Source organism: Paraphaeosphaeria sporulosa (assembly GCF_001642045.1).
Source record: "Paraphaeosphaeria sporulosa strain AP3s5-JAC2a unplaced genomic scaffold CC84scaffold_12, whole genome shotgun sequence".
NCBI classification, from domain to species: Eukaryota; Fungi; Ascomycota; class Dothideomycetes; order Pleosporales; family Didymosphaeriaceae; genus Paraphaeosphaeria; species Paraphaeosphaeria sporulosa.
Genome location: NW_017253371.1, coordinates 476,771 through 502,591, shown reverse-complemented (window position 1 = coordinate 502,591; position 25,821 = coordinate 476,771). Strand labels below are relative to the sequence as shown.

Below are 25,821 nucleotides of genomic sequence, written 5' to 3'. Positions count from 1 at the left end.
TCACCCCGCCGACTCTAGCCCAAGCGCGGTCAGCAAACATCACCCCGCCCGAGGCTCGCAGGCCTCTACTAGGACACAGGTCCGTCTCTACACCTTACACCACACCGCTACGTTACCGCACACGTGCCCTCTCTGGTAGACGGCGCGAGTACGGTGACGCCTGAACAAGCCATCCTCATGCCGTTAGTCATAGCTCTTCCTCATCAGCGCGCTGCTTCGCACTCGTCCCCGCGGTCGCTTTCGCGCCGCCCAGTCCGTCGTCGCGCCCCCTCTGCTTCCTCCTCCCGCATCTCTCGCACCACAAGTGCCTCCACCATCTCGATCTCTCCTGCACGCACTGTTTCGCTCTCTCCCTCCCGCGAAGACCGAGGCGACACTAACGTCGAGATCCAATTTAGGAGAAACATCACCATCAACAACTCGACCGGTGCTGAGCACTACGCATACACCGACGAAGAGGAAGACTCCTCGGGTGTGCAGGTCTCGTCTGGCAGCCAGGGGTACACTGACGAGTCTGAGGAGGACGACGAGGAGTGGGACTACATTGAGGACGAGATCGATCCCTCCGACTCGGCTTCGCGACCAGCAGCGCGAGTAGTGAAGCACCCACATCACACTGTCACTGCGCCCGCACCTCCCTCTCGCCCCGCACAAGGCGCCCGCCGCAAGTCTGCACGGCACACGCCAGTCCACGAAGCGCCTCGCCACAGGTCCAGCAGCAGGCACGACCTAGAACACGATTCGAGGCCGCGGCGGCGAAGGCCTCAATCTGTCCACTCGGAAAGTCTGGACAGCCACGACGACTACCCCTATGGCCCTCCACGGCCGGGGCCCTCTCCACACCACCCTCACGACCAGTGGGCGCACGTTCCTCAGCAACCCACCCCGAGTGGCTATGCGCCCAGTATGATGTCCGACCCGCGCTACCATCCTTTCCAGGGCGGCCCTGGTGGACCACCCACCGCGCCCGATCAGCTGGTACCCTTCGGTGGGCGGCCCGACCAATATGGATACAATGCAAACCCCTTTGCGCCAGGAGCTGGAGGACCCAACCCTTTCGCGTCGCCCCATGCTGCTGGAGGGCCCAACGGCTACTTTGATGGCCATGCACCTGGCGCACACGGAGCGCACGGAGGTAGACGCGGCCATCGCAACTCAATGCCACCACCTCCCCCCGGCGAGATGGGCCCAGGCGCAATGATGCCGTATGCCTACCCCCCTCAAGGCTACTATCCTCCCTACGGCATGCCTCCGTACGGCGCTCCTGGTGGCATGCCTGGCATGCACCCAATGTACCCTCCGTATCCGCCGCGCGAACACAGTCCTCCGCATCACCGGTCTCGCTCGCAAAAGTCTACCCCGGCGCCACGCGAGGACCACATGCAGCCTCCACCTCCACCGCCATCCGCTCCGCCGCCGCCCCAGCAAGTTGCGGTGGTGCCTCCGCCAATGCCTCAGGTCTTCATGCCACCTCCTCCCGACCCCAAAGAAGACCAAGTCCTCAGCAAACTCGAGATGCTCCTACTCGGGAAGCAGGAAATGGAGGAGAAGAAAGCCGAAGACGCAAAGTTCTCCCGCTTAGAGCAATTGCTCATCGAACAACAACAGGCACGCATAGAGAAAGAAGCAGCTAAGCGAAAGGCCGCCGAGGAAGCCGCCGCCGCTGCCGCCGCCGCCAAACTGAAGGGAGACGAGGACAAGCTCGAGAAGCTCGAGAAGCTGATCCTTGCGCAAAAGGAGGAACAACTCAAACGCGAGGCGGCCGTGGACGCGCAACGAAAAGCAGACAAAGACGAAGCCGATGCGAAGGTTGCAAAGGAAGCCGCCGAGGCTGCAGCTCAAGCTGAGGCTGCATCGAAGCTGTTAGAGGCAGCAAAGGCAGCTCGAGAGGAAGCAGAGAAGAAAGCGGCCAAGGAAGCAGAAGAGACGAAAGCTGCTCACGAGAAAGCACTCGAAGAAGCTAAGAAGGCTCAGGAGGAACTCGAGAAGGCCAAGAAGGCTGCAGAAGAGGAGGCCGCGAAGTTGAAGCCGTCCGATGCGCCGAAACCCCCAATCAAGTTCAAGGACGCGGTCGGCCGCAAGTTCAGCTTCCCGTGGCACTTGTGCAAGACATGGAAGGTACGTTGTAAAGTCCCTCACGCCGAGTTCTACAGCTAACAGTCCCAGGGAATGGAAGAATTGATCAAACAAGCCTTCCTCCATGTCGATGTGATTGGTCCCCACGTACACGAAGGCCATTACGACCTAGTCGGCCCTGACGGGGAGATCATTTTGCCCCAGGTCTGGGAGACGATGGTGCAACCCGATTGGACGATTACGATGCACATGTGGCCTATGCCAGAGCCCCCACCTCCACCGCCTCCAGCTCCGGTTGAGATTATGCAACCCCACCCCGGTCCACCTCCGAAGAAGTCCAGCAAGAAACCGGGCAAGAAGCGTGAGTCCGCTCACCATATCCCTCCGCCTCCTCCAATGGTGATGATGGACCCGATGCCGCCGCCGCCGCCACCACCACCCTCAGGCCCAGCTGCCCACCCAATGGACCCCCCGATACAAATCTTATCCCCTCACCCAGCGCCCAGCGTTGCCGGTTCACGTCCCAAAAAGAAATCCGCTCCATCGCCATTCATGAAGTGGGCAGCTGGGGGCAGCGGCTCTGGTCGCTCATCATCGGTGAAGAAGGCGAAAAAATAAATCTTCATCACCAGCCCCCTTGTCCTTTCGCTAACATGTCGTCTCCGCAGCAGATGATTGTCTCGTAATGTGAGAGTCTGCTGACATTCACTCAGTGCTTGACGTCGAGTGGGACCAAGCCGAAGACGAAAACGTGCGCATCGTCCGAAGGTACAGGAGATACGACTATTACTGCTCCTAGTCCGTGTTTTCCTCAACCCTTTCGCACGCCTTCGTCATCGCTTCGGTCGCAATCGAAACGTTGGGTTCTGGTGGATGGACGCGAGTTGCTCGCAGCAATTTCTATTTCTATTGTTTACATCGTTTGCGCTTCTTTTCTCGGTTCTTGATTGAGAGAAACTACGTTTTAGCGTTTCGCTTCGCTGCTGCTTGATTCCCTTGCTTTATTTTCTCCTTCTGCTTCCTTGACCGCGGACGCCCTCCCTATCTTCCTGATCTTGTTAACGAAATGTCTGGCATATTTATCGGTCAGGTGTCTGGATCACTTGTGCGGGTACGCGGGGCGGTGGGTTTAGGAAAAGTTCAGATACCACTTTGTTTCTGTTGTTCTTGGAGTTTGCGTTTTGCTTTTTGGTTTTGAGGTTTGCTTTTGATGATGGTTGGAGATGGCAGGAGGAAGGGAAGAAGGAGGAGGATAGCAACGAAGCTGATGCTGATGAAGTGGATGCCTGATGTTAATGATGGTGCGGGTTGTCTGTGGCGTTTTTGGCGTTTAAGTTGCGTTTATTATCGAAGTAGAAGAATGGGAAGAAAGTCCACTCATCACTATCTTGTGTGCGTGAAGTGAGCAGTTGATGAAATGGGTGGGAGCTGGGGCGCGAAAGGCACAGGGACGACGCACAAGCGAAGATTGCGCCCTCAAGCACAATGTGAACCATGCCCAGCTCGGGACGTGCTGTAATGTCAGCGAAAAATGGTGGAGCTTTACTCGACTTGGCTAATGCCGATGATTTGCTTGGCCTCTAGTATCTGCTCCACAACCATAGCAGTTGGGGTCGAGCATGTTATCGGCGTTTAAACCGTTCTCGCAAAGTTTTGCAAGTATACAAAGCGTCAAAGTTGAGTATCAGGGCTGCGCTAGAAGTACATAACTACATCGAGCTCTTGTACCCTCTTATAATTTCGCGTATGTCCGTGGACTGACGTAGTGGGGTTTTAGTGTGATGTTATCTGAGTATTAGGGCTACTTCCTTAACGGGATTTTGCTTACGCCCGATCCTGCGACTCCACAGCCTAACGTGCTACAAGCAGTCACGAGCTCGACTACAACAGCATGATTGGTAATACTTGCCTGATTCATGAAGGTGAGCTTGGTTACTCAGGTCATGCTTTCTGTGATTAGTCTACCACATATAGCCAGGCCAACGGGCACGCGAAGGCAGGGAGAGGACGAGCGGATTGGCTGCTTCTTCCAATTTCCTCACTTCCTCTCGCATGTTGACATATGCCAACGGTCGATCACCGACCCAACACAGGGCTCGGACATGGCAATGCCCAGGCTTTCACCGTACATGGCGAGAATGATCCTAATTAGGCTCGTCCTGAATAATCTTACATGGTAGTACGCCCAGTGTATTCGCCCAGGCATTACAAATGCAGAGTATGCGCGGGATTCTGTCCGCGATGCTCAGGATCTGTAAGCACACAAGATATGGGATGCATATAAAATGTCGCAGCTGCACTATACATTCTCAGTACAGCAGACAGCTTCATCTCCAGCAACTATGTTTACTAAGATCGTTTCTCCGGCAGTCCTGCCGTTACTAGCAGTACTGACTGCTACCTCGACCGCAACTCCACTGTATGAGACGTCTGCTGCGGTTCAGCCGAAGCCTTTCACAGTGGACGTTGATCCAGCCGTCATCGAAGAGATTCGGGTTAAGGCCAGCAAGTTCCGCCAGACAGAGCCCATCGACGCTCCCGCGTGGTTCGATGGGGCCCCGACGTCAGAGATCAATGCGATTGCGAAGTACTGGGCCGAAGATTACGACTGGTCTAAAGTGCAGGACGGTATCAACAAGAACTTCACACATTTCTACACTACAGTTCCTTCGCCTGGAGGAAACTACGGCAGCAATGAGTCACTGGATCTGCACTTCATTCACCAGCGCAGTGACCGGGACGATGCGATCCCTATCCTGTTCCTCCACGGCTGGCCCTCCACAAGCCTAGAATGGGAGAAGATCATCCTGCCCCTCACAAACCCTGAAGACGATAGCCAACCCGCCTTCCACGTCGTCGCACCCGATCTCCCAGGCTACGGCTTCTCCCCTGCACCGAAGGCACCCGGCCTCGGACCGGCCGAACACGCAACCGTCTTCGCCAGCCTAATGGCACAGCTCGGATACGACCGCTACGTCCTCTACAGTACCGACCTCGGCACGGTCGTCGCAATGTCCTACATCGTCGACTACGCCCCGCGCATCATTAACCATGTAACCGACTTCTACATCGTCTTCCCCTCAGACGCGGATAATGCGCGGCTCGCCGCGAACCAGACGACGCCCGAAGAAACTGCCTATATCAACCCCATGAACACGTTCTTCACGAACCACTCCGCCTACTCCTCCATCCACTCCACACTGCCGCTGTCACTGGCGTACGCCCTCAACGACTCTCCCGTCGGTTTCCTCGCCTGGCGCTACCAGCTCGCCTGGACCATGTCAGACGTTTCGTACACGCCCGACGAGCTCATTACGGAGACGATGCTACTCTACCTACCCGGCGTCTATGGCAACATCCGCAGCTACAAGGAGCTCTTCGCGCTGACTGCCTTCACGCCGCGGGTCCCATTCACGGTGCCAACGACAGTGTTACAGTTCGGCGATACCTCGCATTATCCCGAGCTGGCGAACGTCAACTACGCGCCTCGGGACTGGGTGGAGAGGACGGCGAACGTGACGTATTTCAAGCGGCATGAGAAGGGCGGGCACTTCCCGGCGCTGAGCCAGCCCCAAGCTGTGATAGATGATATCAGGACTGCGCTTGCATAGAGGATGGTGTGATAGTTCTGATACATGGTTGTGTGCTTGTATGGTAGTATGGATATAACAACTGAGTTCCCGCAACACGATAGCAATAAAGTAAAGTAATACATCTATCCCTAGAACCTGATCGGGAGTTTGAATGACTGAGTCCGGAACGAGTGTGTGAGGCCAATCAGTCTCAAACCTATGAACTTTCTGTATATTGCTATCTACAGTGCCCTAGACTATGCTTCTACATCTGTGCGCAACGTCTAGATGCGCCGTAGACACTCATTTGCATGCTGCGGAACGTTATTGGATCGAGGAATCGCTTCTCTGTAAAAACGATGAATTTCGCGTAGGATCAAGATACGAGGGTGCTCTCGGCTTCGTGGCACGGCTCTTGCGAGGTTGCGTGTTATGTTTGATGTTTGGGTGGAGGATATATTGCCCAGGTGGGTTGTTGGGTTGTGATGTAAGAGTGGGCCCGTGTTGGGGAAGCGACGCCGCAAATGCAGAGAGCCTACATGAAGTCCCGACTAGATTAACCTAGTCAATGGTATCATCACAGTGATGACTTCCGATACGGTAATACTGGACTATGAGAACACGCTCGAGAGGAAGTAGGGACTGGAAGTTGATCATCGGTGCCGCGAGAGAAAATCGCGTTAGATGTAAACACACAACTAGAAATGACATGCTTCAACCACTCGACACTATTTCGCTTCCCATCCACAGTATCTCAATAATTTCATTGATGATCGTCTAGTAGTCTCCAATTCCTAAGTTCGGCGAACACTTTAGCATGGCCTCAAATTTGCTCAATCCCCAGTCCAGCGTCAGCCTCGACCTACTTTCTAAGACCAAACAGACCCTTGCATCATATCATAGGGCCGCTATGTGGGATGCGCTGCCAACCAGCCTCATCCCGAACGTTGCGTAGAAGTATGCTTTAGACTTGAACCGCAGGTTATTCAGCTCCAATCATTCCACCTATTGGTACCCGTCCTCGAAAAAGCGCTTGTGCTTCAAACCAAGCTCCTAAGCACTCAGATTGCCTTAGAATGCGCCTAGATTGAAGTACAACCGGTCACGACCATCCAAGGCCCGCAAAAAATAGAGTGCCTGACCCAGGCGACAAGGTTCTTCTCCACGATGTCCGCAACAGCGGGCAGACGACCGGCAATTAATACCTCGGGACGTTTACCATGATCCGTGCACACCCTGTCTTTTTATCCTGTCCTTCTATTTTAGAGGGGAAACATCGACCTACTACAGGTCTGCTACTACAGTTTATCTGTTTTGGTATGTAGTTCGTATTGAGTTTGTCCGTTTTAATGAGGCTTATGTGCCGTTTAAGCTCACTCGGCCCCCTCTACATGAGACGCTGGCCGACACTAGTAAATAGAGTCCGTCATTCTGTGTCCGGAACGTGCGTAGCAGCACCGCTCATTGTAGAAGATGAGTCCAAAAAGGAGCATAGCGGAAGAATAAAGGTGTAGGAGTGGACGCGCGTTCAACATTCTAGAAGGACACTGACAAGCCTCCGCCACAATCTGTACCGGTAACATCTCCCTAGATACAGCAGCCACTATGCTTTTCCAACTCACCCTAGCCGGTCTCTTAACAGTCGCCGCCGCCAGCCCGGTCGCCGCCCCGGTCACCCCGGTCCGCCGCCAAGCTGCCACCCTCTGCGACCAGTACGGCTACTACGCGGCCAACGGCTACGAGTTCAACAACAACAACTGGGGCAAAGGGGCCGCCAGCTCGGGCAGCCAGTGCACGACGGTGCAAAGCACGTCCAGCTCGGGCGTCAGCTGGAGCACCAACTGGAACTGGCAGGGCGGCCAGAACAACGTCAAGAGCTATGCGAATGCAGGAAAGCAGTTCGCAAAGGGCCTTGTCATTGCCAATATCAAGAGCATGCCCACCAACATCCAGTGGGACTACCAGCCCAGAGACATCCGCGCAAACGTCGCGTATGATGTGTTCACTGCTGCGGACCCGAACCACGACAAGAGCAGTGGTGACTACGAACTTATGATCTGGTAAGTCGGGAAACACTCCCTCGACCGGGTTCCTGCTAAGGTGTCCAGGCTTGCACGCATTGGCGGCGTTTACCCTATCGGCAATAAGGTCACGACTGTCAACGTCGCGGGGTACAGCTGGGACCTGTATGTCGGACCCAACGGCTCGATGAAGGTGTTCAGCTTCATTCCCTCGGACGGCTCCTGGAAGCTGTCTTTCAATGCCGATGTCAAGCAGTTCTTCAACTACCTTGCACAGAACCAGGGTTATCCCATCAACAACCAGAACTTGATTGGTGAGTTCTTGCAGTTGCTGTTGCGGGGTGTTTGAGGACGCGTACTGACGACTTCTGTGTAGTTTTCCAGCAGGGCACTGAGCCTTTCACAGGGGCGGCTAAGTACACGGTCAACAGCTACAGCGCCAGCATCAACGTTTGATCAACGACATGATGGTAAGCAGGCTAGCCCATGCAATCATCGCTGTGGCATGTGGCTTGGTAACGCGGCGGTAGAGACACGCGAGCAGCATTCTTGGAACTTCTCCCCTGTACATATTTGTCCCAGCAATCTAGCGTAGTTCACATTTCGTAATATTTACAAGTGACTACCAAGTTATGTCTATGGTCTTGATCCAAAGGTCTACGTACCACTGTCCGACCTTCGCTTGCTCCGGGACAGTTTTCCTCGGTCGGCTTATTGTGCGCGACTCCTAATTCCTTGTAGTCTTGTTATACATGCATTCTTTCATTCATTCATCAATCAACTCGTGAGACCACCCCATCTCACAGCCACCACACAGTCACCCAAACCGCAACCGCCAACGAACTCACGCCGATCCTCACACCGCTGCTACAATCCCCACCCAGCGGGCACTCTTTCGCATCTGGTTCCTGCTCTGGGACATCCGGATCGCTCGGGCCCTCCGGCTGCTCATCCTTGGGAACCTGCGCCTGCACGTTCTCGATAAAGCTGCCGATGACGTTGCCGGGCGGATAGTACTCGCACACGACGAACCTGTCCATTGTCAGTTATCCATCTTCACCAGATAGTCAAGAAAGAGGAGAGAGCAAAAGAAAACGTACCACCCGGGTGCCTTGCCCTTATCCTGGCCATCGCACTCTGTTCGCCCGCAGCCTACTGTTTTTGTGGCTTTCCACACGAGCTGCGAAAAATGCCCGGTCTCATGTCTTTGCTACCGTTAGTATGTTCCGTCACTGAAAGAATTCAACCATACTCACGTAAACTCCCCCTTCTTGAAATCATAATCTACCCTCTCATGCCCCCATGCGATGATGCTCTGACTCGCGTTTGGATACCCGCTGCTCAGATTCTCCCCGTTTGGCCCGCCCGAGTGCTCAAAGTTGCATTTCTCGCTCCAGTCCTTTGCGAAATCCGCGAGGGTGTCGTTCCACTTGAGACTTGTCGCGTTGTGCTGCTTTCGATAGGTGTTGGTGACATTCAGGATTGTGCTTTTGAAGAGGGAGTCTGAGGTGTAGTCTGCGCTCGCCTTTGAGTTTGAATCTCGGGGGATGTGCAGGGAGAGTGTGGAGGCGGAGGCGGTGCTGAGAAGGAACAGCAGGGCTGTGGGGAGGCGCGCGAACATGGTTGATTGATGGATGTCTATTCGCCTTATGAGGTGTTGGAGAAATCCCAACTTGGGGATGGAAGGTCACGACAGCCGAGTTTGTAGTAGATTGGGCTCAGCGTAGGAGGTAGGTCGTCGCGAGTGAAAGTGAATGCTTGTCTGTCGCGCGGGGGTATATCATCCCAAGTAGCTCCCACGTCTAGCATACATACAAAGGTCATCGACGCGCTAAAACAAGGTATGGACCCCTGCATGTGGCGGGAGCCTTGTTTCGCTCCCGCCATTGTGAGTTGTGGTTAACGGCTACTCCGCTTTGACGCGGTTCTCCGTGGGCGCTTCCTGTGACGTAGTCATCACGTGCAGCGCTGCCTTGGCAGCAGCGATTCGCTCACCGTGCTTGTCGTCCGGGCTATACTTGAACGGCGTCAAACGACATAATGTGGCATCGAATGTATGCAGAAGTCGCTAGTCAGTCTAGATGTGCTTGTGACATTGGAATCCGGCCCTCAAGCGTGCACCTAGGGGTATCCTAGTGCAAGATCTCCGAGCTTGTGGAACCGTGGTTTATACCACAGCCATATGTTTAGATCGGGCAGCTCTTTCGAGCGAGGGAACACGGACGGTCGTCGCCGGACAATTTGGGGCACATGGTCATACTGAACCCAGGACAGGCTCGCAATACGCTAGCGACCCTGACAACATCGGTGCGATTTCGAAGCATGCTGGGGTCACAAGCAAAGCACTACAAACGACGAGTAAGCATGAGCGCTCGAACACTGATGTCATCGACCACTTAATATCGGGTTTCAGCGCCGACGTCGTCGATCTGCTCAAACTTTTCATAGGAACAACCACAACAGCTCTTGAGACCGATGAACTTGATGAGAATGGACAATATGTTGGGTGCACGATGGAGTCCGCTTTGCTCGATTCCGCTAAGAGGGTATAGGGGTGTCCAAAACAGCGGAGGAGAGAAGCAATACTATTCTCGTAGCTATTGTGGGCATTGGTCCATCCCAAAGCAGCACAGCGTTTGTCGTCAACATTCCGACTGGGGATACAGAGCACTGGTGAGGAGCCAGCTGCGCGTCTGCTCCGTGCAAGTGGCACTATCGTTGCGGATCCCAAATGCGGCCTGGATGCCATCGAACTATCTTTGAGTATGAAATCATCCTTGCAGCAAAACCTGAACGGCATCGAGTCTGTGCCCCTCCAAACAATCAGATTTGGCTTCAAAGACTCTGAAGCCTGGCCGTGACTAGCTGTCTATCTCTGAATCGACGCGCATTGTAGACTGTGAACCGGTTCTTCGGACCAAGCGAACCAAGTACACTTTCGGCTATCCTTTGCAGTCCACATCCCATGCCTCCTTCGCGGCAGACACTAGTCTGCGATCTGAATTGCTCATTACCAGCCTGTGTCTCACCATGTTCTGCCGACTTTACAATTTTCTCGTCTTTCTGGCTTTGATCAAGACTCCAAATCGGGTGTTCTTTACTTGGCTGGTATTGTTCAGTTGCTGCGCACAACGCTATGCTTCCATCCTCCCATGACTCCAAAAAAATGCATACAGAAAGCCAGCTTTTCTTCCTCCCCAAAACGAACGTATGTACTCACTTCCGGGTATCTCTTCGACAAAAGAAAAAAATGAGAAAGGGAAATAAAGAAGGACAGAAGGGAAAATGCTGTGCTACCACACAATCCCCCTCCAATCAAACTCGCCATCCACGTTAACCCAGTCCCCCTTCCCCTCGCCCTTCCCAAAGGCCCTGTCCCACCCCACCATCACCCCCAGAATCCTACAGCCCACCGAGCTAACCGTACACACCACGGCATCCGCGGCCCCCACGACCGCCAGATCCATCAAATACGCGCGGCCCACGAGCTCCCTCAGGCTCCTCGCCGATTCGGGGACATTGGCCGGGTCGTGCGGCGCCTGCGCGTCCTTACTAGGCTGACCGAGACTGAAAAACACGTCGCGATAGAAGCCGCCCTCCCAGCCCGTGATCTCGTCGATCCAGGGGTTCTTCTTGCCCTGGGCGGCCTCGAGCGCGGCTTTTGTGGCGAGGATGATGCGGTCCTGGGCACGGAGCGCGTTGGGGCCGAGCTCGCCGGCTTCGTAGACGGTGGGGTCGTCGGAGGCGAGGACGAGCTTGCTGGACGTGTGTCTCGCGGCGAGTGCGTTCTCGTCGGCCGCAGACGTGGATCTCGACTTGGCAGCTTTGCTCTCGATGCGCGAGATGTACAGGTCGCGCGCCGTGTCCATGTAGCGCGCCAGCGGGATGTAGTCCTCGCGGTACTGGAACTCGTACGGGTGCTTGTCGCCCCGGCGGACGTGCAGCCCGATGCTGAGGCCGCCGTCTGCTTTGATGGGATCGTACAGCGCGCGCGTGCGGTCGAGGACGTAGGTTGCGTCGTCGGCGCGGAGCTTGAAGAGCGTTTCGTACCCCGTGCGGACGAGGGCGAAGATCTTGCGCTGCCGCTGGACGTACTGCTTGGTCGGGTCTTCGTATTCCTCGGTGAAGGCGTGGCCGAAGGTCGAGGTTACGGTTGCGGCCGAGACGACGAGGTGGCGCGCGCTGTGCGGGCAGGGTGTCATGTGCGAGGGGGGAGGGGGAAGACAGCCTGCGGCGGGCGGGGGGAGGAAGAAGGTGGAGTATTTGCCGTAGGGCCTGTGGGTGTCAGCTGTAAGCGGGATGGAATGGGGAAGAGGAGGGCAACATACCATCGTGTGTCGTCAATGAAGAAAGTGCGGTTCTCCGCCATTGCGAGCCCGTACGACATCCACAGGCGCATCAACGTGTTACCGAATCCAGCATCACTCGTCTCCATGACATATGTGAGCGTCCTGTCGCAGACCTGCTGGCCGTACGTGGATTCTTTGTTGGCAATCGCGGTGTCATCCACGAATCCCTTCGGCCTGGCCATCGGCTTGGTCTTTGGCAGCAACGCCTGCGCCTCGGCATCCCCGATATCAACATAGTACTGGTCTTTCTGGTAGTACTCCAACATCCTCCTCGCAATGCCGCTCTTCCCCTGCGCCTCCTCCCGCAGCTGCGCCTGCAACTCCATCGACTGCCCGCAGATATCGCGGTAATGTTGCGGCTTGAGCGGGAACTCGTAACTCGCGGGGATCGACACGGTCCACTTGGACTTGCCCTTTGCATCCTGCACGATGACGGCCGACGGCTCCTCGGGCAGCAGGTTCCCCCCCACCATCTCCCACTCCCCCGCCTCCTCATACGGCGAAGCCTGCTGGTGGTGCGCGTACATCTGGCGCAGGATGAGCCAAATGAGCACCGCGACACCACATCCGCCTATCAGCAGCCGCTTGACGAGCCTCGTCTGGCTCGTCGACGACTGCTTCTTCCCATGTCTGGGGATCAAGCTCGGCAGGCTAGGACTGGGCGGGGGACTCGGGCCCAGCAGGCCTCTTCTGGACGCAACGTTGGGCGAGAGCAGGGTCGCCGAGGTGATGGAGGGGCTGAGCTGGCTGTACGACGCCGTGGAGCCGACTGTCAGGTTGTTCGGGTTGCGCCGCGCGTGCATCTTCCTGAAGCTCTTGGTCGCCTGGTTGAGCATCCTGGCCGACGGACAGACGAGGTGCTCGCCGCTTCAAATTCTCTTTCCAGTCTGCTGCTGAATATTGGTACCGGTGCTGACGCGGGCCGCTGGCGTTCCCAATGACGAGATGTGCGCGGTTCGATGGGACGCTACCTGTCCCTGCAGGAAGCTGCTGAACGGCTTGTCCTCCGCGGTGAGATTCTGTGGACAACGAGACGAGGGGGTAAGAAAGAAAACAACAAGGAAAAGGGTCCCGGGAAAGCGGAAAGGAAGGTCAGAAAGTACAGCGCAGGCTCGCTCAGCGCGCATCCATCAGCGTGTCCAAAATTCAAAGTCAAAGTCGAAGCTGGAGAAGGAAGAAGGGCACGACACGAACAGAGCTCTCCCACGAACAGTTTCACAGCAGAAGGGAAACAAAACAGGCGTCGATGCGCATCCAGGAAGATGCGCCTCTACTGGGCGGCCGGGCGTGCGCGCGACGGAGAAAATCACCACTCCTTCCAGAGGCGGGCATGTAATTTGGCCAGGACTACTCGCATGAAGCGTCTGAAGCTCGCGGCGTTTGGGGCACAGACGCCCGAGGACGCACGCCGCGGGGACCCTAGAAGCCGCCTTGTCCCTTCTGGTGCGGGCGGCCTTTGGCGCGGCCTGGGACCGCCCGGCGTGAGCCTGACTGCGGCGCTGCGACTGGCCGGGAGCCGCGTTTCAGGCCGTCGATCGTTGCATCGCAGCCGAGCATCCCTGCCTGGCCGCACACCACGGCCGACGCCAGACGCAGTTCCACCCGTTCTGTGTCCGCGCAGGTCACGCGTCGCTGGGGAAGCTCAGTCACCTCACGTCGACGCGCGATGCCTCTGGGAACGGCGACTCTGCCGCCGAGCCAGCACGCTCAGCAACCGCCCGCCGCCCGCACCTGAAACACTGTGCAACCGCCTCGGTCGCGCTGCCGTCCTGCCCAAATGGGCCATCGCGCTGCCTCCTCCGCCGGACTCCGGCACCACGCTACGCGCAGCCCTCGCCATGGCTCGCCTGGAGCAGCGGTACGCTATGCTATGCGGCACCGTCGTCGCTGGCGGCAGGTCACCGTACGGCGCAGAGTGGCGCAGAGCAGAGCAGAGCAGAGCAGCACAGCGCTCGCGCCCTTGCGCATCGCGCCTAGCATCGTGACGCTGGCTAGCACTCCTCGCGCGTAAGCAATATACTGAACACATCCAGCGTATAAAAGTAGTACCATGGGTAATGCAAGCTCGTGCCAACCCCAAAGCAGCAGCTGCGTCAAGTAGCAATGTACGTGCATTAAGTAGCCTCCAGGCATCGCCCCGGATAGATGACCACGCCAGAACCGCTGAAATGAATACGACATGCAAGGAGAATACGGGGTATCAAATCGAGAATCTCCCACCGCGACGGCCACGCCCGCTGCAAAAACGGAGAATAGCGAAGCCAATCCAACAAAACAAAAAAAGATCCCTCCCGACTGCGCGAGCCGCGCAGCCTGAACCTAGTAAGACAGGTGCTCAAGAAAACAAAAGGTCGCAGGAGAAGATATAAAGTGAAGGCGCCGTTGCCCTCGGCGGAGCTCTGTTCCAACCCAGCCGACAAAAAACTCCCTTGCGCCTTGCTCTGCTAGAAGGAAAAAAAGGATGCCATCGTACACATCTGAACATTACATGCTTCACTCCGCATGTCTTACAACCATTTGCCTCTTCGGTGGTAGCAACATGAAGCGTCGTTCAGTCGTATGCATGCGCTGCACGCCCTTGCGTTCCGAGCGTCGTGCTACATCAGCGCGTCTCACTCGAGAGCTCACAGCTCATTGACCGGACGAAGACTGCTTCGTCGTTGGGCCCCGATAGCATTTGCATCCCCTGGTAGGCTGCTACGTCGTATTCCCTCAGCACTGCCGCGCCGCATCTCATTCGGCTTCATCAATTGCTCGAGCAATTTATCGATTTCTTGCTGCGCGTTGCGCTCTGGTCTGGCCGAAGTCAGAGAGAGCGTTCTCGGGCTGGCAGTGCCCACGTGCCGCTCCGCCACAGCTGAGGTCATGGAGAACGCTCTCGGGCTGGTCGCCACCGGTGACCCTCTTACGGGTCCGCTGCCGCTGCCGCCATCGCTGCGCTGCTGCGATGTTCTTCTGCTTCCTGGTGACCCCTCGCTGCCAAGATCTTGTGCTGCCTCGTTCTTTTTACGCGCCGACGTAAGAGCCGCAATCATACGCTCCTTGTCCTCTAACTGTGCTCGCAGGTTGGATATCTCGGCATCCTTCTCTGCGATGGTCGATAGGAGGCCACCCTCCTCGCTACTACCGCCCACTTTCTGCGAGAGCGACATGGACACGCGAGAATGGCTGGTTCTCCGCGCTTGCAGTAGCCTCTTCTCCAGGGTCGCTATGTATCGGTTCTTGTCGGCGAGATCGCTCTGCAGTGAGTGGATTTGCGCAGACTGGCTTGCGGTGCCATCGCCGTTATCACCAAGCGAGTCCTCATCCTCATCCCTATCCATAGGGACCGCCGAAAGGGTGGTTTGAGAGCCTCTTTTCGGGACTTCGAGCGTGGCGTGGCTTGCTGACGACCGAACTGATACGGGCCGAAAGTCGCTGACCGTTGATCCCCGTTGGAGGCTCATCGATGAAAATGATCGACTGTTGTTGACACCCAGTGACTTGGAACTCAGAATCAACCGGTTCAGGTGGTCAATTCGTTCCTTGAGCGCCGTCCTCGCGATTTGCATCTCCACCATCTGCTCTTCACGACGATATCTGTCTTCTAGCTCTCGTGCCTTTTCCTCTTCTTCGTCCTTCTCTTGCTCTGGGGGTTCTGACTGAGTCTCCTCTGCCTTCTTCTTCTCTTCGAGTTGCTTCCTAAGCTCTTCAATCTCCAGACGATATCGATCGAGAAGTGCTCGGCTTCCGGCATCGCCAGCAGCGCCAAGCGACTCTTCCGCCTTCTTCGCGTGGCTGACTATGTTGTTCTTGGCGCGCGATGCAAACTTCAGCGTGCTCAGTGTCTCTCCGACGTGCGTATTGGTTGCAGCGATGCTACCGCTTGCGCCAATCTGGATGGTGCACAGGATGCTGACAAGAGAACCACCCGAGAGAGCACCTTGTAGGAGGCGTGTGAGTTTGCTGTCCCGATACGGCAAGTGCTTCTCTTTGCTAGACTTGTCCTTGTCCGATATCGCCTTATCCTTGTCACCAGATAACCGCGCGATTACTGTTCCAAGAGTGAGCAGACTTTTGTTGATATGAGACCCTTCTGTCCGCCTCTCCTTGTTGTCGGCGGCCTTTTCAGATCCAGCCAAGTCAATGAGGCTCAGTGTAGAGACACGAACACCACCAGGCGTGATGGGCGTCCGCTTAGACTCTTTGAAGGTTCCGGCAGCACCGCGCTCCCGGCTTTCCACGACGATTTGAACGACGGCGTGACTTCGCGAACTCCTTGCGTTGAACTGCGTTCCTGCCACTCGTCGTGCATTGTCACCACGCGCAATAACTCTCAGCAGCTGCGTTGGGCTTTGCACAATCTCCTCCTTGAGCGGTGTCGCATAAACACCGCGCTTGCTGTCCTCTCTCAACTTGATTTCCTCCTGAGCTCCGGGTTGGCCATTTGCACCCACAATAGGCCCAGCAAGTAGATCGTGAATCTTTTCGTTGTAGATTTCCAGGTAGCTGACGCGAAGAAGAAATTCTCGGTGTGGTGTCTCACGAATGTAGGAGAAGATGTCGGTAATGGCCAATGGAATCACACCAGGGTTCGTTGCAGTTCCTTGCATAGAAAAGGTCTTGCCCGTGCCGGTCATACCATAGGCGAATACGGTGCCGTGGTAGCCCTCCATAACCCGGCGAACCAGTCGTTTCGCAGCTGCATCGTACACGCGGGCATTGTTGTCTTGGGTATCAAATACGTTGTCTGCAACATGACCAATTAGCCGGACTCGCAGCCTCATGCATCATGCAGTGCGACTTACCATAGTAGTGATCCCCGCCATCACGACCTCTATAAGAGATGAGCGCCTTCTTGTTGCTCACTTCCCACTCTGTCTCTTGCTTGCTGTCTTTGGCGCCAGCGTCAGGCCGCACTCGCACACTGACTATGACGTTGCCCTTCCCATCTTTCTGTGTCGCGTTATCGTCTGGCATAATGCTCGCACCTGGGTGACTTCGTGCGTCTTCGTCTCCGATGTCCTCGAACGTGGTTGCGCTTGTCGCGTACGATCCTTGGGCGGATGAGTTTCGGCTTTGGGGCGGCGATGGCAGGCTTAAATGGTTTCCGTCGACGGCAAGCGACTCGCCGCTGCCGTTGAGCAGGCTTGGTGGGGAAAGCGGTGACTTCCCTATGAGGCTGCGACCGCCGACATTCGAGACCCGCGGCGCGGTCTTTTTAAGACTGGTCCTCCTGGCTGGTGAGATTGGGGGCTTGAAACCGGGTGCAATCCTCGAATCCACAGTTTCACCGTTGGGGGTCGAGCTGGCCGACAGAGGGCTGGGCGGGTGGCTTCCTAGCCTGCTGGCATGTTTTGGGGGTTGGGGAAACGCGCCGATGCTGACCGTTTTGCGCAGCGTTTTCCCGGGCGGCAGAGGACCTGCGGGCGATTCGGTAGCGGTCAGAGTCGGGATGGTTGGGACGTTGGAGGTGGAACTGGTGTGGCCCCTCGTCACAGGGCGCTGAGGGGAGGAAACAGCCCTGCTGTTGTTGGCTCGGGAGGGCAGCAGCGAGCCTGGTGGTGATCGCGAAGCGGATCCCACATTTGAAACGCGCGACTTTGCGACTGGTAGCGAGGGCAGTGGACCCGTCGGCGGCGCGATCGACGGGCGCGACGGGCGCGGAAGGGCGTGGCTCGTCATACTTGGGTGTGTTCGCGGTGGTACGCGGTGAGCTGCAGCGCAGTTGTTGGGCTCGGAGCGACGGCCCTCGATGTCGAGCCTTGAGTTGCAGGCCTACCGCGCATGCATATCCCGCCTGCTTGCCTGGTCTTTCTGGGCGACAACACGCGCTTTTAGCGTTTGAAAAAAAGAGGGACGCAGCGTCCCGAGCCTGCGCGTTGCAGTATTGTCTTGAGTTGACGACGTCTTGGTGTAACGCGGGCGGGGAGGACCCGGCGTAGGCTGCCCAAAAGCGCTGGGGGCGTCAACAGAGCGTAACGGCTGGTTGCAGGGCAACAGGGTCCGCTTTGCGGCGGACGTGCGCGTTGCTCCACGTGTAGCAGCGCGAAGGGCCAACAGCAACACCGGCGACTGGGTGGTGAGAATAGCGAAGGATAGAAAGACTTGGTGAAGAAGCAGCTCAGGGTCCAGCAGCAGTGGCTCTGAGCAGGAGGAGGGAGCGCCCAGGGCAGGGAAAAGGAGCTCGGATGTGGAGCGTCGAAGGCGCGTGCAGGGGGGTTCGGCCGGGGCAGTCTCGCTGTGGAAAGTGGCTCGAGAGATCAACGAGAAATGCAAAGTGCGGAGAGCAGGTCGAAGGGGGCCGGCATGCGATCAAAGAACGATGCACAGGCGTTGGAAAAACAAACAACACTCCTGCTGCTCGAAAAGGGGGTCAAGACGCGTGGGGTAGTTGACGCCCAGGTGCATGTTCACTTAGAAAAGTGGCAGCGGGACCAACCCGAACTGGCATTGTGACTGACTCTCGCGCATCCATCCGCTCTTGCAGATCGGGGAACCATATTGTTGGTGCCAATCACACGGTAGCGACTACGCCGGCTATGTACACTCGAATGTCCGACAGCCACTCGAATCCGCTTGAATCCTCTTCATCCAGCCAGCGACGGTCGTGCTGCCATTTATTTCCAGAGTGCCCGTGGTCCTCCTGCCGACAACCCGGGAGACATGTTGCATAAACTCGCAATGTGGCTACCCTCGTCACCTGCAGACATTCCTACGCATACCCGCCGCTAGCCTCTCTTAGACTGTTTTTATTGCTCCTATTCCACCGATCCACGGCTCTGTGCCGAGAAACCACCATCCTTATGTCAACATAGTAGAACGTGCCTCTGTCGAGTACGCCTGCTAAGCCACCCGCCGTACTCCATCGTGATTGGGATTCAGGACAATCTCCGGGGCACGCTGCGGTCACCGAACGCAAGAGGATGCGCGACCCGGGTCCAATCAGTGGTGGTATGTGCATCACGCCAAGGCTCGTGAGGCCTCCGGGCACAGATAACGTTGTCGATCGCGCAGCCGATCCTGCGTGATGCGAGACTGACCTTGATGGCGAGCAGCCTTCGGCGCTCACGAAGCATCCCCCGTTTGGAACTAAGGGAATGTCTTGGAAACGCGACGATGGTCTTGTGTTTGTTTGGGGTACATGGTACACTGCTATATTGCGCTACACTATTCAAACACTTGCTACGCGAGTATTGCGCAACGCATACCTCGGCTCCGCAGATCAAGAGGCATCGACAGTGCTCTCCAACGCGATCATGGTGGATCTCAGTGCTGCACAGTGCACGTCAATCCCTCCGTCATCGTCTCCATCTGTCATGGCGTTCACTAGCTGTCAACGCCACTGCACGACGGTGGAAAGCGCATTTTCGTGCGGTATAGATGCAGAGGGCCTCGAGTGCTCCTAACGCTTCCTAATGTATCCAAGTCCAGCGCTATGGCCCCTACCGCCGGGTACTCTACGACTGTTGACTAACCAGACAAGACAATGTAATTCCGATGGTCTGGTTGCAGATAATGTAGACGTAACATCGGTACCAAGTGAAGCAGTTTCTTCCATAGTGGCGCCTCATCTAGCAGGCGACGGCATCCAAGACATGCTGCTCGTTGTACCGTATCTTGTATACAACATCTAGAGAGTCCCCCAGTCAAAAACTCTTGTGCCCAGCCACAGGACCGTCCAGTATTGGCAGCCCCAAAGGGAAAGATCGATAGCTAATTCCAGTGTTCCACAAAGTGCCACGCGAGACAAGAGAACACCGGTGGATTTCCAGTTGACCTCGCTGGGCAGAACAAAAGCACCAAGGACACTCCGCGAGCCAGCGAATTCCTCTCGACTGGTAAGATAATGCGACGCGACTAATCTGAGAGTGACCAGCTTGAGTGGCAAAGAAACCAGACTGACGATCTGAGCCTTACAAATAGAGCCAATCATTGCAGAGGGTTCCGAGGAGAGCTGTGTGACTCGGTGATACGGCGACAAGCCTGGTGATCTCGTGGGCGTCGGTGATGCAATGTCTCGTGGGACTGGGGTTGATGGGCCAGACCCTGCGATCTCGGTATGAGATGAAATAACCTGCGGCGGTAGGCGCACTTCCATCTCAACCAAGTCCCCGCGAGTGGTTATCCTGATCCTCGGGTCTGAATCGTTATGGCTGGTCTGTGAGGCAGTGGGCGACAGCGGAGGCGAAGGGAATGGTGAGAACGGCAATACTTCGTTCAGGTCGCTCATAGGGACAGTGTTGGTTCCAGGTCCTTCAGGAGTCTCCATCAAACGACCTTGGAGCATACCCGGTACCTGGAGTCTGCTGACGTTGCTTGCTCGTCGTCCTCCAACTTCAATGGCGTTGCTGTTCTGCAAGCCATGGGCTTGGGACGAGATCGAGATTGACTGTGATGCCGTGACATCCACGTTTCCCCAGCCAATGAACCTGATAAACCTGGCGATTGTGTCCCCCACGATTATTGGTGATTGTTTGCGCAAGCCCAAAATGGAAGTAGTCCGCTCTCTGTTACCCTCCTCTGAACTAATCATGTCAGGGTTACTTGGACGAAGGATCGTTGCCTGAATAGGCGCATTGATGATTGCGTAAACCCAGCACTCTAATAGATGCTCCAAGCAGACGAAAACAAAAGGAGAAGTTGCGAATGCTAAAAGAAACTCCATGGGTGATGCAAGTGCGCTGTAGTTGACTGAAAACGGCAGCAACGGCGACTGCCTGGAGAACGGTAGAAACGACCGTAAAGGCGGTAATAACGGCCTTGCTGATACCAGACCAATGCGTTGCAGGTAAGAGTGGTAAGAGAATGGATAGAACAGCAACTCGAGGGATAACCGGAAGCTAGACGGTCAGCTTGGGGTAATTGAACGCTGATTGTGACTTACGCTGTATTCAAAACCGACCTCCACCGGCGGTAAACATATCTAATTCTGACGCTGCGATGCTGCATAACAAGTCGATGGACAGGTCTTAGCACGTGTGCAGCATAGACGGTGCTCTGAGCGCATAGCTGCGAAAGGAGACGAGATGGAAAGCCACTATATATCAGGGTTTTCCCAGAGAGTGCTTGCTCCGAAGCAACTATGCTTGAGAAAGAATGAAGATGGGGATAGCGGAATGTCTAGGGGATTTAGGAAAGAGACAACAATAGACCGAGGCGGGGAACTTACTAAGAGCCTTTCCCTCAAGGATCCAACCCACCAAGTGCACAGGTTCTCTGACAAAGTAGACGTGATTGCGAGAGAATGGCCGGCAGTGTCCTCGTCCTCTAATGCGCGTAATCGTTCCTCGTAAGAACTAGGGAGGCCCTGCGAGGGAGAGCGACGCCTCTCGACGACACCGATGGACGCCAAGACGTCATTTTGCGCTTCTCTGAGGCGCCGACCATGTTCATGCGCACGCTCTTGCTGTGCTGAAGCGAGCTCTACGCATTCTGAGGTCGAGGCGGTGGTTTGCGGCGGCTCAAAGGCCGACCGTCCCTAACAATGTGAGCTGCAACCCGGGCCATAGGGCGTACAGCGGCGTACCAGAGCGATTTTTGTCAGATACGCCTGGCGGCCCATATTTTCAGGGCTTCCTGAGTGAACGTCGTAGCATAGGGCAAAAAAGAATATCTGGATGCCGTGTAATACGTGAGAGTGCAGCTGGTTGCTGACTGGCTGTTGACGTCGCGGTGGTGCTACGCGCCGTTCTTATCGATAAAGGAAAGCGCGCCCCGGTGCCCGCGAAATTTCCAGCGCCAAGATTTCCAGATGCAATTCACTCCGCTTCAGACAATGCGCCGAGAGCTGCACATATAATACCAGAAGCAATGGCCCAACGTACCACTGTGAGGACGACGTACGACATTGAGCGCACCCTCCAGCCAATCTACTCGGGCGGAAGCATCGCGTTGAGTGAGGATGGCCGCATTCTCGCAGCTTGTCTGGGAGAAGATGCGCTGATCACGGACGTTACCAACGGGAAAGAGCTCGGAAGGGTCGAGGGCGATGGCGAACCTATAACCGCATTGATTTGTAAAGCCGGACGCGCTACCAAAAAGCTCAAGTGCTAACCTACGTAGTAACACCCTCCGCATCGCATCTGATCGTATGCTCCCGCTCTACGTCCATGCACATATACTCGCTTTCGCCTTCCGAGACCGAAGACGGCACCATCGAACTCGAATTGCTCCGTTCGCTCCGTCCACACACATCGCCTGTCGTAACCTTGGCTGTCGACAAGACTGGTACCCTCCTTGCTACAGGTGGCGCAGACGGAATTGTGAAAGTATGGGACATTCGTGCAGGTTACACGACCCACACTTTCCATGGCCGTGGTGGTGTGATCTCCGCACTGCACTTCTTCCAGGTCGAGGTCGCGGGCAAAGAAGATGCCGGCGACAGCAGCAAGAAGCGTAAGAGGCAGTCTCAGCAGGATGCATCGGCTGAAACGGATGGAGCGGAGAGCACTCTGGAATACAGGCTTGCTTCAGGTGCTGAGGATGGCAAGATCCATATATGGGATCTACACAAGCGAAAACCTGCTGCCGTTCTGGATTCCCATGTTTCCGTAGTGCGAGCACTCGATTTCTCGCCTGAGCAGAATACCTTAGTATCGGGGAGCAGAGACAAGACACTGATACTATGGGATGCGAAAAAGTGGAAAGTAAAGCGTACGATTGCAGTGTTGGAAACTCTGGAGAGCGCTGGCTTTGTCGCAGGAGGACACCTCACCTACTCTGGCGGCGAGAACGGCCGTATCCGGCTTTGGTCTTCTGAGACCTCGCAAGAGATCACCCGCGAACAGGAACCTGGAATTGAGACTGACGCAATCGTGGAAGTTCTTCATTACCCGGACCTACCCTACATTATTTCAGTCCATGCAGACCAGGTGCTTAATTTCCACTCGCTCAGCTCGGTTGAGTCACCTCTGGTCGAAGAAATCATCGATCCTCTACCTGTATTTCGAAGGGTCTCGGGTACACACGACGAAGTAATCGATCTGGCATATATTGGTTCAGACAAGTCACTCCTCGCACTGAACACCAACTCTGAAGATGTTCGCATAGTAGCGCTGAAAGATGATGGAACAAACGAGACTGCGGCCGAAGGTAAATACATCGGAGCTGACGTAGCTCTTCTGAAAGGACACGAGGATTTAATCATCTCTCTCGACGTAGACTGGTCAGGCCATTGGTTGGCGACCGGCTCAAAAGACAATACAGCTCGACTTTGGCGGATAGACCCCGAGAACGACTCTTACACCTGCGCAGCCGTCCTCACTGGCCACGCTGAATCATTGGGCGCTATTGCGTTGCCACATGCGGCACCGCCAGAGTCGTCGGCAGCGTACACAGACCCCTTGGCAAACCCTCCCGCATTCCTTATCACAGGATCCCAAGACCGGACAATAAAGCGATGGGATACCAGTAAAGACATGAAGCAGAAGCTACGTGCGAAATATACCCGAAAGGCACACGACAAAGACATCAACGCTGTAGACATTGACCCGTCAAGTACATTGTTCGCATCAGCTTCGCAAGACCGGACGGTGAAGATATATTCTGCAGCAGATGGCGAAGCTGTAGGTGTTCTAAGAGGTCATCGAAGAGGTGTCTGGACCGTCAAATTCCAACCGAAAGAGTCTCAAGTGACAGGATCTGGAGGCAAGGGCCTAATCGCAACAGGAAGCGCGGATAAGACCGTAAAAATCTGGAGTCTGGCTGACTATAGCTGTCTCCTCACCCTCGAAGGTCACTCCAACAGCGTCCTAAAGCTCGCCTGGCTGCCATACCGACCTGTCGATGCACGCGACAAACGAGGCTCTCAAGTAGCGTCCGCAGCTGGCGACGGTCTCGTGAAAATATGGGACTCTTCTTCTGGCGAAACCATGTCCACGCTCGACAACCATACTGACCGTGTGTGGGCCCTCGCCGCACAGCTCAGCAATGGTGCACTGGTCTCCGGTGGTGCAGACAGCGTCATAACCTTCTGGAAAGACACGACCAGCGCCACATTAGAAGCCGCAACCACGGCTGAAACCGAGCGTGTAGAACTCGACCAGAAACTGCAAAACTACGCCTTCGCAGGAAACTACCGCGAAGCCATCACCCTAGCGCTACAGATGGATCAGCCAGGCCGCCTTTTCTCCCTTTTCAAATCCGTTGTGGAGTCTGAAACACCCGATGAGGGCAGTCTCACGGGTCTCATCGCTGTTGACGAGGTCGTTGGTAACCTCGCAGACGAGCAGTTATATAAGCTCCTCCTGCGCCTGCGCGACTGGAACACCAACGTGCGGTCTGCACCCGTCGCGCAGAAAATTCTATGGGCTGTCGTTAAGTCCTACCCCGCATCGCGTCTCTCAAGTCTCAGACCAGCTGGCAAGGTAGGCGCAAAGGGCAGTTTGAAGGATGTGCTGGACGCGATCAGGGCATATAGTGAGAGGCACTACAAGAGGGTGGAAGAACTGGTGGATGAGAGCTATCTTTTGGATTTCACATTGAGGGAGATGGATGAAGTTGGCGATGTGAAGAGTCTCACTAATGGGACAGCGCAGCTGGGGCTTGGTGGGGATGTCGTGATGGTGGAGTAAGCTGAGAAGCTTGGAGGTATGGGGGCCTGGTGTGAATATACCCAGTATGCATTGTTCGTGTCTACCCTGTTCTGGTGTCTGCCTCACGTGCCGTCACCAGTGAAGGATGGTGGTGCAGCAGCACCAATCATCTCGTGCCACAGAGCCAACGCTTCGCATAGCCACGCGCTTACCTGCGTCTACCTGTGCCTCACTCTCACGCCTCAACTACAACAGCCGCAACTTCGAATCTTAAACATTTGACCGAGTTCCCCACTCCAAAACCGGTCTTATTACTAGCAAAGGAGAACGGACTCCCACTCTGGCGCCCAGGACCATATAAAGAGCCAATGGTTGTTCCTGCCTTCGGTTTCTCCGTGGGCGATTTCATCGCCGGTACCAACCTTCTTCTTGACGTGCTCTCTGCTTTCAGATCTGCAGACGGCGCCTCATCGGGCTATGCATCGGACATCTCTTTTCTATCGTCACTCACTGCTACGCTCTCCAGAATCGAAGAGCACACTCAGAAGTACTCTCAAGATGAGACCACTCGAGACATTACGAAGCTCGTCGTTCTTTCGCAAAGGCCGTTGATGCATTTCAAGGCGTTTTTGGACAAGTACGAGAATTCTCTTGGGGCCGCAGGCTTCGGAAAAGGACCAAAAAGATCCGCAAAAAAAGGAGTGGGTGTAGTGAGGTACACATTGGCGCAGATATCTGACGAAGTTGGTAAGCTAAAGGAGGGGGTCGAGCGCCCGTTGGGACAGATACATGTGCTTCTTTCTTTACAGATCTTGTAGGTCTCTCAAAAGCATTATGGTCACTTTGTGTTTGATACAGACGTTTTACTGATAGAGTCTATAGCAAGCGGCTCGACGAAAGTAAAGATCAAATACTCCGTCCATCCCAATGCGCACAGATTGTAGATGCTATCGCTGCGGCCGATATTCCTGCTGCGCTCGGTCAGGAGTTGCAGAAGCTGCAACAGAAGTCGGACGAGACAAACACCAAACATGACCAGCTTGTCGTTCAGGTGGAGGAACTTCGTTTAGAGCTTTGTACCGAGATGAGATCAGTCCGTCAAATGTTGGAGCAGCTTCAGAGACAGTCATATAAAGACATCTCAACCACAGCAGCGACTAGCATTCCAGAAGTCCGTCAAACTTCAACTACTCTGAATACAGCCCGAGAAAGTATCACAGAGCAGGAAACCCTCACATCGGACACAATACGATACCTCCAACAAATGGCCTTGCTCAATTCCGAATCG

At 55.5% G+C, this 25,821-nt stretch overlaps 10 protein-coding genes across 10 annotated transcripts; 6 read left to right on the top strand and 4 right to left on the bottom strand.

The window, feature by feature from the left end:
- Nucleotides 1-177: 177 nt before the first annotated feature.
- Nucleotides 178-2,997, top strand: CC84DRAFT_1230529 (uncharacterized protein; the record flags this gene model as incomplete). The annotated part of the gene is made up of 2 exons (XM_018183697.1): nt 178-2,118; nt 2,167-2,997. 2 exons carry the CDS (start codon nt 178-180, stop codon nt 2,692-2,694), a joined length of 2,469 nt encoding a protein of 822 aa, XP_018030835.1. The 3' UTR covers nt 2,695-2,997.
- A 1,421-nt stretch (nt 2,998-4,418) lies between these two features.
- On the top strand, nt 4,419-5,687 carry CC84DRAFT_1190542 (alpha/beta-hydrolase; the record flags this gene model as incomplete). The annotated part of the gene is made up of 2 exons (XM_018181122.1): nt 4,419-4,463; nt 4,521-5,687. The coding sequence occupies 2 exons, from the start codon at nt 4,419-4,421 to the stop codon at nt 5,685-5,687; spliced, it is 1,212 nt and encodes a 403-aa protein (XP_018030834.1).
- Nucleotides 5,688-7,047: 1,360 nt separating this feature from the next.
- On the top strand, nt 7,048-8,262 carry CC84DRAFT_1129187 (concanavalin A-like lectin/glucanase). Its single transcript, XM_018175822.1, has 3 exons — nt 7,048-7,708; nt 7,757-7,983; nt 8,046-8,262. The coding sequence occupies exons 1-3, from the start codon at nt 7,254-7,256 to the stop codon at nt 8,123-8,125; spliced, it is 762 nt and encodes a 253-aa protein (XP_018030833.1). The 5' UTR covers nt 7,048-7,253; the 3' UTR covers nt 8,126-8,262.
- A 23-nt stretch (nt 8,263-8,285) lies between these two features.
- Nucleotides 8,286-9,567, bottom strand: CC84DRAFT_1168564 (PR-1-like protein). The gene is made up of 3 exons (XM_018179432.1): nt 8,926-9,567; nt 8,770-8,874; nt 8,286-8,701 (listed from the first exon to the last, which is right to left on the bottom strand). Exons 1-3 carry the CDS (start codon nt 9,288-9,290, stop codon nt 8,470-8,472), a joined length of 702 nt encoding a protein of 233 aa, XP_018030832.1. The 5' UTR covers nt 9,291-9,567; the 3' UTR covers nt 8,286-8,469.
- A 36-nt stretch (nt 9,568-9,603) lies between these two features.
- On the top strand, nt 9,604-10,530 carry CC84DRAFT_1209423 (uncharacterized protein; the record flags this gene model as incomplete). The annotated part of the gene is made up of 3 exons (XM_018182219.1): nt 9,604-9,740; nt 9,869-10,215; nt 10,267-10,530. Exons 1-3 carry the CDS (start codon nt 9,710-9,712, stop codon nt 10,528-10,530), a joined length of 642 nt encoding a protein of 213 aa, XP_018030831.1. The 5' UTR covers nt 9,604-9,709.
- A 432-nt stretch (nt 10,531-10,962) lies between these two features.
- Nucleotides 10,963-12,854, bottom strand: CC84DRAFT_1221974 (uncharacterized protein; the record flags this gene model as incomplete). The annotated part of the gene is made up of 2 exons (XM_018183316.1): nt 10,963-11,944; nt 11,998-12,854. The coding sequence occupies 2 exons, from the start codon at nt 12,852-12,854 to the stop codon at nt 10,963-10,965; spliced, it is 1,839 nt and encodes a 612-aa protein (XP_018030830.1).
- A 1,660-nt stretch (nt 12,855-14,514) lies between these two features.
- Nucleotides 14,515-17,935, bottom strand: CC84DRAFT_304870 (kinesin-domain-containing protein). Its single transcript, XM_018185803.1, has 2 exons — nt 16,806-17,935; nt 14,515-16,747 (listed from the first exon to the last, which is right to left on the bottom strand). Exons 1-2 carry the CDS (start codon nt 17,680-17,682, stop codon nt 14,643-14,645), a joined length of 2,982 nt encoding a protein of 993 aa, XP_018030829.1. The 5' UTR covers nt 17,683-17,935; the 3' UTR covers nt 14,515-14,642.
- A 1,214-nt stretch (nt 17,936-19,149) lies between these two features.
- CC84DRAFT_1263431 (uncharacterized protein) lies at nt 19,150-21,659 on the bottom strand. The gene is made up of 4 exons (XM_018185240.1): nt 21,527-21,659; nt 21,170-21,478; nt 20,885-21,120; nt 19,150-20,840 (listed from the first exon to the last, which is right to left on the bottom strand). Exons 1-4 carry the CDS (start codon nt 21,560-21,562, stop codon nt 19,631-19,633), a joined length of 1,791 nt encoding a protein of 596 aa, XP_018030828.1. The 5' UTR covers nt 21,563-21,659; the 3' UTR covers nt 19,150-19,630.
- Nucleotides 21,660-21,771: 112 nt separating this feature from the next.
- On the top strand, nt 21,772-24,617 carry CC84DRAFT_1263430 (WD40 repeat-like protein). The gene is made up of 2 exons (XM_018185239.1): nt 21,772-22,015; nt 22,063-24,617. The coding sequence occupies exons 1-2, from the start codon at nt 21,811-21,813 to the stop codon at nt 24,570-24,572; spliced, it is 2,715 nt and encodes a 904-aa protein (XP_018030827.1). The 5' UTR covers nt 21,772-21,810; the 3' UTR covers nt 24,573-24,617.
- Nucleotides 24,618-24,737: 120 nt separating this feature from the next.
- Nucleotides 24,738-25,484, top strand: CC84DRAFT_304926 (uncharacterized protein). The gene has a single exon (XM_018185804.1). The coding sequence runs from the start codon at nt 24,902-24,904 to the stop codon at nt 25,349-25,351; it is 450 nt and encodes a 149-aa protein (XP_018030826.1). The 5' UTR covers nt 24,738-24,901; the 3' UTR covers nt 25,352-25,484.
- The last annotated feature ends 337 nt before the right edge of the window (nt 25,485-25,821 follow it).